The 11,367-nt window shown below is 34.0% G+C and overlaps 1 protein-coding gene across 2 annotated transcripts in view; it reads right to left on the minus strand.

Moving 5' to 3' along the window:
* Positions 1 to 4,552: 4,552 nt before the first annotated feature.
* The window catches only part of LOC106459313 (T-box transcription factor TBX3-like), a 26,890-nt gene continuing 20,075 nt past the window's right edge, over positions 4,553 to 11,367 (minus strand). Inside the window, exons 4-7 of one of the 2 annotated variants that reach the window (XM_022385772.1) lie at positions 10,892 to 10,968; positions 8,944 to 9,110; positions 7,707 to 7,769; positions 4,553 to 7,221 (exon numbers count right to left, since the gene is read on the minus strand). In XM_022385772.1, coding sequence (XP_022241480.1) covers positions 6,572 to 7,221; positions 7,707 to 7,769; positions 8,944 to 9,110; positions 10,892 to 10,968 — 957 coding nt within the window. In that variant the 3' untranslated portion in view covers positions 4,553 to 6,571. The remainder of the gene's footprint in view (positions 7,222 to 7,706; positions 7,770 to 8,943; positions 9,111 to 10,891; positions 10,969 to 11,367) is intronic. The other variant, XM_013918924.2, reaches the window with a different exon arrangement.

Genomic DNA, 11,367 nt, shown 5'->3' on the forward strand with positions numbered 1-11,367 from the left:
AGTGTAATAGGGTTTTCAGATTTTTTTATAATACTATTTGGCACATTTATTTACCATGGTCTCGGAATATGACATCCAAGCAGAGTGGAGGATTTGTGAAAAGTTTATCAGAATGTATATTAACTTCGTCACCCTTCACAGCAAATCGATACAATAACAATTGTAGTATATTAATATATGTACTCTAACACTTTTCAATAATTAGCTTGTATAAAGTTCGAAGCTAATGTCTATTAGATTGAACATGATCAACGATGGAGGAAGTCATTCCAATAGAGCATGGAACCGAGAGTATATCTCTTACACGTTTTGTAAATTTATCGTTGATTTTTTTAGCTGTATTTAGAACACGTAACCTTTTAGACCAAACATAGTATAACAATTTGCGACTAACTTCGGTCTCCTGAGGCTAGCAAAAACTAGCGAGATATTATGGTCATAAGTTTTTGCATCATGACACTGCATATTTCTAGTTAGACCTGTATGTTATACTTTCTATATTGTTTACTCAGATAATTCTTAGTTCTGATTTGTGTAAATGGCTTGTTTTGATCAGAGTTACCAATAGGAAGGTGACGGAGTTTATTTTTTTACTCATGTGTGTGTGTGTGTTTGTCAGCAGGATGTCTCGAAAACGACTGAATGGATTTAGACGAAAGTTGATATTCATTTGACATATGAACCAAATTAGAAGTGATTAGTTTTGGAGGTTCATTGCCAAAGGTCAAGGTCACAACAAGGTCACGAAAATAAAAAAATAATCCCAATCTGTTAACATGATCAGATTTTGATGAAACTTGATGGAAATATATAGAATATTATTCCTCATTGTCGTGTCAAAAATTTTTGAGAGCCGAATATGATCAACGCTGCGTGGCGGATGTATACTCTCTACCGAGTGTCCCCTTAGGTCTGTACTGAAATCGTAAGATTTTATATAGGGATAGCAGTTTTATTCTCATGATTTCTCAGAAAGTATAAAATAAATTCTAATACATAAAACTGGATAGTTAATGTTATAGTACAATGATACTTCCTACCTTATATCGGTTTTAAAATATAATTGCAGTTAGGCTACTCAGCTTTCGCGTTCCATCCTACAAGTCGTTTCAGGTTTGCATATTTATTATCAATCAGAACCTGCGAGATAAATTTAAAAAAAACGTGAATAGTAATATATAAACTACACTATATCTGCTATGCCCAGTGGCCGAAGAGGCCTTCAACGTGATACTAGGAATCTGTTGGCTGGCTAAGATACGACAGACACAGTAGTAGTTGAGATGCTATTTATATTAGCAGACCGCTCGACAACTGTTACGATATGAGTTAGATAAGGTTGGTGAGATGTAATTTTTCATAAATGTTATTATGTCACAACCTATCAATACCAAGGTAAGCATTCTTTCACACTGTATATTTGTTTGTTAATTTATTTTAACGTTATATATTATTAATTATTCCTTTTCCGAATTAACCTGCTCATTATTCAGAAAAAACGGTAAGCTAGTCTTCTAGATCTCGGAGTGTGTCAAACGACCACAGTGTCATCGAGACAAGACTACATTAGTGGATATTAATAAGAATTCTCAGTGAAGGTCAAGAATAGTGTATAATAATATGTCAACTGCCCTATATCTGTTGTATCCATAGTGTATAATAATATGTCAACTTTCCCATATATATGTTGTATCCATAGTGTATAATAATGTCAACTGCCTTATATCTGTTGTATCCATAGTGTATAGTAATATGTCAACTGCCCTATATCTGTTGTATCCATAGTGTATAATAATATGTCAACTGCTCTATATCTGTTGTATCCATAGTGTATAATAATGTCAACTGTCCTATATCTGTTGTATCCATAGTATATAATAATTTCAACTGCCCTATATCTGTTGTATCTATAGTGTATACTAATATGTCAACTGCTCTATATCTGTTGTATCTATAGTGTATAATAATATGTCAGCTGCTCTATATCTGTTGCATCCATACTGTATAATACTATGTCAACTGCTCTATATCTGTTGCATCCATACTGTATAATACTATGTCAACTGCTCTATATCTGTTGCATCCATACTGTATAATATTATGTCAACTGCCCTATATCTGTTGTATCCATAGTGTATAATACTATGTCAACTGCCCTATATCTGTTGCATCCATGCTGTATAATACTATGTCAACTACCCTATATCTGTTGCATCCATACTGTATAATACTATGTCAACTGCCCTATATCTGTTGCATCCATACTGTATAATACTATGTCAACTGCCCTATATCTGTTGTATCCAATGCGCCGAGGCCTTTTGCCCAATATCAAGCTCTTGAGGCCGACTGGGTTACGACAGGCATCGTATTGATTACTTAATCGTTCTTTCATGACATTTTGCTTATTCGTTTGTTGAATTTCGCACAAAGCCACACGAAAGCTATCTAAACTAGCCATCCTTAATTTTTAAACGATAGACTAGAGTAAAGGCCATTAGTCAACACCACCCACGGTCAACTTTCGTCTGTTCGATTAGTGGGATTTTACAGTTACTCTCATAAGGCACCAATGGCCCCAGAATTAAGAGTTCGATGTTACTGTTTTTGCGGTACTAGAACGCAAAACACGTAACATCAGGTGTACAGTCTAACATGCTAACCGGTGGGCCACGCCGGCCCAACATTTATCTAAGGTATTATGATTACCAGGCAAAGTAAGAAACATCTACGGTTTAATAATATATATTAAAAATGGAGTTTGAGAATACATATCATAAGCATTCATAAAAACATAACAAACAAACAATGTATGTCTATAGTTAAACAGAATTTATTTGTCTGAAATCAAATAAAACGTAACTGATTATAATATTTTCGTTTAGGTCATAAATCTTTTTTTAAGTGAAAGTCGTACTGTTCGATAATAAAATACAATTTAAAGCATTCTTTGTAACATATCAAACATCATTTTGTGTTAAAATCTGTAAGAGAGTTAATAAGCCCTCATTAATACAATTTCCTACTGTCGTATTAACGTGATGTGTAAAAAACGGTTACGTTTGATTTTGAGGTCAAGAAACTCATACCTCAGTTAGGCATAACAAACACCAGAACGTTTTATTCTATCAAAGAAACATAATAAAAACAAAAGTGAAGCTTCAGAATTTTCCTTTGAATGTCTGATTTGATCTATGTGTAATTATGTAAAAGTGGTACTGAAGTACGTACTGTAACAGCTTTTAACATCTAACTGTTAAAGAGGTCCCCTGGCGGTACAGCGGTAAGTTTACGAACTTACAATGCTAAAATCCGGGGGTCGATTCAATGTGGTGGACGCAGCAGAGAGACAATTCATTAACATTTTGCCTAAGAAAATTACCGTTTGTTACTATGATAGAACACGAGACACTTTGTAATTAACAACATGATATATATCACATCGGTATTCTTAAAATCCAATGTATTCAGTTTCATAATTAAAATGCTTTCGAAACGATCGGTTATATTGGAATTTGATATCGGTTAATTAATACATTACACTATTAATAAAGAAACTTCTGAGAATCTGTTGTAAGTCAGGACCGAGCGCAGCAAACTAGTTAGACTGTGGAGCTGAGGTTCCACAGTCCGCATCCCGTTAACGCCAAAAATAAAAATCACACTTGGCGCTTTGGGGCCGTAGAGGAGGGTCAAGAGTGACAGTCAAATCCCACTATTCGGTCTGCCAAGTGTATCCCAAGAATTGGCGCTGGATAATATTCACTAGTTGTTTTTCCTTTTATTCTATCAGTTCACAAATCAGATACAGTTAGCCCTCGTGTAAGTTTGCGCGAAATCCAGTAAATAAATACAAATGAAACCTAGGACGAAATTCATTTAAATATCGTAATGAAATCTGTCCTCTCAAGTTTTAGTATTTATAATTTTTTTCTTGTATTATCGTTTTTCTTCTGAACACAAAGAAATAAGTTTTATAGCTCACAAATAACGAGACTAATTACAAACATAACTTATCTAAATGAGCTTTTTTGGTTAGCAACTTTAATAATTTTTGTAAATATTATACTGTTATACATATATTAATTATTACTAAAAAATGCTGCTGATTACTTCATAAATGATTATACAGTAAAGAATGAATCATGAAAAGTGATCGGTTAACGTACGGGGCTGTATATCGGTGGGTTCAGTGTTTGTGCAGGGCTTTTTCGGAACACGTTTAGCACTTTTAGCTATAGGTGCATTCGTTATAAAAATGATATAGTCGATTTCATTATTCGGCTCAAATCTTGACAAAGCCTTCGTGGGGGCAGCTGCTGCTGAAATTACGGACAGCTATACCTGAACCATGGGGGAGGGGAATATCTGATCTGGTTGTTTAACCCATGAGTTTGTTTGTTTTGGAATTTCGCGCAAAGCTACACGAGGGCTATCTGCGCTAGCCGTCCCTAATTTAGCAGTGTAAGACTAGAAGGAAGGCAGCTAGTCATCACCACCCACCGCCAACTCTTGGGCTACTCTTTTACCAACGAATAGTGGGATTGACCGTCACATTATAACGCCCCCACGGCTGAAAGGGCGAGCATGTTTGGTGAGATGCGGATTCGAACCCTCGATTGTGAGTCGAGCGCCTTATCCACCTGGCCATGCCGGGCATAACCCATGAGCGCATAAAGCGTAGTTCAGGTTGAAAATATCAATCCAGCAAATATTTTTCAACCCATAAAAGCTGTTATATATAATTGAAAAATTATTCTTAACAATTCCTGATTCTAGAAAATGAAATGGAGAATTATAATGTATATTATTTAATCTTTTGTTAAACTTCGCAACATAAAACATGTAGAGAGCTTGAATTACGCATTTGTATTTATTATTTTTTACACCTATAACAATTCCTTTCTCAACAGATTAAATGAAATGACTAGAACCAAGTAGATGAGCAAACATGAAAACAAAGATTGATTTGTAACTTATTTATAATAACAGAACATAAGCACTCTCGGTTTTATCGTTTGTCAATTATAAATTCTATATACATCGAATTAGGTGTTTGTTTCGATTTTTTTTATACGTTTTATTTTGCAATTTAATGCAAATATACAGTTATATACCGTGATATTTACCTTTTCATGATATATAGGTATTTCATGTAGCATCTTTTAGATCTAAGTATATACAGTATTATGAAATAAGGAGTTAGTAGAGTATAATATTTACGAACATTATAGTTCATAACCATCACTAAATCCAATGAATAATTTTCAATACAGATGTTTTCTTTTAAACAGCTAACAGCTTATCTTCTTGAGAAGAGTACGTCATCAATGGTTCACTATTGTAATTTCGTAAAAGTTTTTTTTTCTCTTCTTTCTCTTGAATAAGCATGTTCATTATAAGATCTGTAATCTCCTCTCTTGGATAGAATAGCAATATTACAGAAAGTATTGTGAAAGAATACGGGAACCCTGTGAAAGAATACGGGTAGAGAGCGTTTCAAATCAATTATTGCCACATTACATTACACTTGCACAATTATGCTGAAGGTGGAGATAATAGCTTTTGTTCGAAGGTTATTGAAAGTCCAAAAGTCTGTGACTATGCAGGACGTAGATACTTACTTGATGCGACTGGATATCAATCGCTGTCATGGTTAGTAGCCTATACGATCAAATAGTTAATTGATCAAAATTCTAATCGAGGGATAACTCAGTCGAGTGGATAACGCACAAGATTTCCGTCAAGTAGACCCAGCATCGAACCCCTACTATGTCAACACAGAAACAGTCCTTCTCAGGACTCCAGATTAGCGCCCCGAAATATAGGGAAAAAATAGTTATATGTGTATATAAAACTATGTACTAATGAACAATTAGCTTTAGATGATAGCATAGGCAACTAACCATACAAAGTAAACACGAGTATCTGTAAACTGTAGTGATTATATTATGTTAATGAGAGAATAATATGAACGTAGAAGAATTTACATAATCACTACGTTACGTGAAGGTAACCATACACGTTTTAGACAAATTGTAATAATTGCACCATTTCGTTCAGACTTTTTTTTACGCAAGATTTGTGCTTCTATGTTACATCCAAGTCTACAAATTATTACAAAATTCATAAGACTAAAATAGAAACAGTAAGAATTGTTCATGTATCCGACATAACTAATCCACTAGCATCACACTTCTCAAGTCGTGATTATCTACCGAACAATCTCGAAGGAATGTTTCGTTTTCCTAACATAAATTCATGTTCAAGTAGAACTGGTTATTTTGCCTGTACCTTAATACAATAATGTTTCGAACAAAAAAGTACGAGCTGTAGAGTTTCACTTTTCTTTGCCTGATCTTTCTATTGTTGAAAGGAACATTGTTGATATTGCAACGGCTCCTTTTTTCTTTATTTGTTTACTCAGAACAATAATATATTCGAAGTAGGAGTTAGAGTTATTTTACAATCAGAACAGACTATTTGGTTATTAATTCATAGGAAATCACAGCTGTAAGGGAGAATCTTGGGTCATCTTGACTTGCCTTGGATTTTTTTTCAGCATTTAAACTCAGATATCTAATTGTTTTGAAAGAGAAGAAGGTGTTATCAATCGTCTAGACATCAAAGATTCTTTGGTCGGTGATGAAGAAAACTGTACTGGGCAGTTACTTGAAGAACAACTACATGTGGCGGAAGGTAACGAAGAGAGGCTAGTAGAAACTGCTGATGGCGTTGGTGTAAACTTGAAAATTGGTGAAATGACACGAGTGCTACCAGACTGACAAGGCAGTACCCTATCTGACAATCCTCTCGCTGCGTGAGGAAGCAAGTAGGGAGAATAACGGAAATCCTTACTCGGATTATGGCCGTCATACCCTAACCTTTCAGTTGGTGTAGGGTACAAGAAACGATGATCGAGAGTTGCAGAATGGAGCGAAAGAGAAGGAAAACATAATCTCGACCACAGTGCTTTCGGATCCATGCACGGTAAAATATTGTTATTACCAACGTGCGAGCTGAATAGGGATTGACAGTGAATGGGAGAATTCCTCAACTCGGACTGAACATGAGATTCTGTTGATGAAATGGTATCAAGATCATTTCCCGGACTCTTGTTTTTTGGTTTTTCCAGGTTTATAGGTTCAGAGGATATGTCTTTCGGTTCCTTAGTCGACGCTTTTTCAGTTTCTAATTTACTGAAGTCCTCGGAGGGCAGACCTGTAAAAAAAAACAGAAAACAAAAAACAACAACTTTGTACTTGGAAATTGAAGATTTTGTAGATTAACTAAAACAACTTTTGTCACTAAATATACCGCAATATACTGAGTAGATAAGTAGAATATTATACTTTTTAACGCTAGATAACTTGACTCGTCCAATAGGAAATGTCAAGGACAAAAACGAAGCATGCCTGAACGACGGTACAAAAAAAAGTAATATCTTTCTATTCAGTCTGCGGATACAAAATAAAGTGTCATATTAACATTTTTCATGTAAGATTAAACAAAAAGAAAGAAAGAAATTTAACGCCAAGGTTCGCAATGGACTCTGTCAACCACGTGGAATCAAACCTCGTATACATAGCTTTATAAGTTAATAAGATTACTGCTGGTCCATCGGGGAGGACAATAAAAAAAAACCAACAACAACAACAAAACAGAAGGACAAATAAATCAGGTCAAGTTCAAAAATAATAAAATACCTGCAACGGCCCTTACACACCCAGACTTCGTCGCCGAGACACAGTCGCGTGGATCGCCTTTAGCTAACAAAATAAATATATTGCTTTGACTAAATTATAATTAGTTGAATTCAGATAGATAAATCTAAAACATATTCTATAACTTCTGCTCATCGAAGTTTGAATTTCATTGAGAAAGTCCAAACAGAATTAAAAAAATTAAAGCTTATTGTTAAGCACAAAAACTACACAATGAGCTATCTGTACTTTGTACACTGCAGGGATAGAGCTCTGAATCTTACTAAGTTTACCGCTGCGCCGGCGGGAGCATTAAATGAATTGGCGAGTACGCTCTAGCAGAATACGGCAGTCACCTTTATAATAACTTAATAAATACGGCTTTTAGTAGAAGCATAAACGTATAGTGTACTTTATACATTATGAATTTATGATTAACGAAACCATAATGACGGAAAAACAATTTGAGAAAAGTAGTATCAACCTGGAAAAATTCGTAAAACAAGCTTCTAAATGCCAGATGCACAAATAAGACATACGTAATATAGGAACTACAGATGTATACGCACTTATTAACTTACTGAATATGAAACAGTTAACAGGGAAATAGTATATCCTACCACATCTATCTCCAATTATGTTTTACCTATTGATCGTATTAGCGGGAAATGTACACCACGTCCGAAGCATTGATGGTTTTTATAATAGCCATTCATGTATTCGTGCATTATTTATGCATATCATAAATATTCATGTATACAAATGAGCTATTAAATACACTATACGTAATATTATATGCAAATTGACTAGATCTATCCGAAATATGAGCCTAAACGTTTTTTGTTGTTGTTGTTGTTGTTTCTGTTTACTCTAAAGGTTTAACACTTCAAATTATCGACTTGTTTTTATATATTTGTGATTCATATACTGAATTACTTTATGCTTTTTTTCCTGTTAGAATATCTAGTGTAAAGAACTTGTGAATAAAAAAATTGCGTGAAATCACCCATTTTTTGTATAAATACTAAGGGGCTCAAGCAGTAATTAGTGAGGTTAATTCCAATATTGATATTATTTATGTTTAATTTGTGTGTGTGTGTGTATGACTCATATGTTACTAGAGACCCCGTAAATAATTTGATGCATAAATAGTTAGTAAAAAAAAGTGCTTGAAATGCTGCTGAGGTCCACTTGGATCCAATCTATAACTCTATAAGGTTTGCAATAGTTTGTTACTTACGCGTGACTGAAGAAAGCTTTTTCAGGTTTGTTTCGTTCATGTTGATTTTATCACAGTTGCTATCGTCGTTTCTTTCTTCGACATTATAAGGAATATCTAGGCTGGACTTAAGTGACATCTGGTGGTCTGTGGGAGGATCTTTAGTAGACAAAAAGGCGACTACTGATCTAATAAAAATTTGATTGAGAGCTGTATGAGTTATCATGAACTATGATGAAAATATCTGATATAAATTAAGTATAACAAATTTATGGTGAATATTCATTCAATAAAACTAATGTATTAGAGAAATGTCAGTTCTTGGCAGGTTGATTGAATATTAAACGGTTTACTTCGTGACACGTATTAATTTGGGTTCTTACAATCTCCTAAATGACTACAAAATAGAAATATACATGTAAAATAAATGCTAATTACTGGTTTTTTATATTATTAATTATTTCTTTTTAAATTCATTAGTGTTTTTTTTTTACTTTATATACAAAGAGAGAGAGAGAGAGAATGACCCCTCCCCCTCCAAATCATTACCTCTATCATGATTTGAAATTTATATTGTTTATTATGCTCAAAGGAACACACATATATGACTTTTGGAAGCTTCATACAAGTAATACGGATTTTTGAATTTTTAAAAGTTGTTTTTAGTGAATAATGAATAGTGTTGTTAATCCACTGAAAAGGGTTTCAGAAATGAAATGGAATTTATCTTAGGAAACCTATAGTTATAAATAAATAAGTCCATTAAAAATTAGTTGAATTGGGGTTTATTTTGCACGAACTGAGGTGGAGTTAATACAACGTTACTCAGAAGTTGTTGAAACTGTGATTAATTCGAGATGAAGAAAACTACGTTTCTGCAAACACTATTAGAAAATGGATAACAAATAGGCTTAGTGGTGTACAGCAAAAAATATAATACACATATATATATATATGCGTTATTGTTGTGAAACGAAACCGAGTTTTTAGTGAAAACAATATGGCCGAGCGTGACCTAGACGTAAGCATACCGGGCAGCGATACAGAAGGACCAACGAGATTCGAGCCTTCAACAGGCCGTGGTTCAGCGCTGAACACGCTCTGTACTTTCATCTATAAAGGCATTATAACATTGACAGTTAATCATGCATTTCGATTTTGAGTAGATGAGTAGGCGGCTGGTGCTGCCGTATGTATGCCTTCCCGTTGGAAAACACTTCTAAAATTACGTTTCAATCTTACGAGGCTCTAACTTGGACGTTTAGTCAAAGTGTAGCTTGGCCGTTGAGTTGATGTGTCACGTTGAGCTAATGTGTTACGTAAAGTGGCATTCTGATTGAAAGAACCAAAACACGAAAATGCCATGCCAGAAAATAATACAGCATTACATTTATACGTATTTCTTAAGTTTAATTACTAAAATCGAAGCTGAAAAGAAGTATATGTTATGCATTTTTATACGTTATTTTACCCGTCAGGTTTTTATTTGTGAAACTACTTAATTTTGAAAACCTACAAAAGCCAAACATTCTAGTGTCTATTGCAATATTTAATATTTATGGACTGGTGTCAGAAGTTAATATTACGGTAATTGTTTCTTTAAATACATACAATTGTGACGCTTTTGAATAAAAAGAGTAAAAAGTAGGTCATAAGCTTGTTTAGTGTTCAGCTGAAATACTAAATATTTTCATTCCTTTTCTGCTGGAGTTTCTCAGCTAAGCAATAAGCAAATGATCTAACGATAGTCAAGAATACAAATTAAATAATAACTAGTGATGTTTGAGTTTTAGACTGCTGATTAATGAATGTTGTTATGTTATAAGGCCAGAACAGCTATAGCTCACTAAAATTAACATCTTCGTTATGAGATAACCGTGACTCTTGTTTCAAAGTGATTTTTAAGTATCTTTGTTCAGTGTTACTAGTGTTCAGTACATACCAACGTGTAAGGTTAGGTTATACGTACTTCCTATCTTCTTTTGCATTACGGACTTCTCGAAATCCTTTGGCAAACGGATTGTTATCAATCTTCAGTTTGGTTATCTGTGGGGAATTCATAACGGGAAACAAATTCAGAAACATTGAAGCCAATTTTTTTTTTTTCAAAATAATAAACTGTAAATAACAACTTAAAAGCTGTTGTGAAACATTAACATATATATATAAAAATTGAACTACTGATAAAGTACAATGATATGACAGTGGGACAGTGGTATTTCTACAGACTTACAACACTAAAATCTAGGGTTCGATTCACCGCGGTGGACACAGCTCTAAAACAAACAAACAGACATTTCTGTAATACTAAAAATATTTACAGTTACAGTAATGCTTGTCATGATGATGACAAACCTTGTACGAAACGTCGTACGTTTGCTTAGTTAATATTAAACTTATTAAGTTAAATTGTTTTCTTACTAGTTTCGACCCTAATTTACAAAC

Source organism: Limulus polyphemus, unplaced genomic scaffold (assembly GCF_000517525.1).
Source record: "Limulus polyphemus unplaced genomic scaffold, Limulus_polyphemus-2.1.2 Scaffold591, whole genome shotgun sequence".
NCBI classification, from domain to species: domain Eukaryota; kingdom Metazoa; phylum Arthropoda; class Merostomata; order Xiphosura; family Limulidae; genus Limulus; species Limulus polyphemus.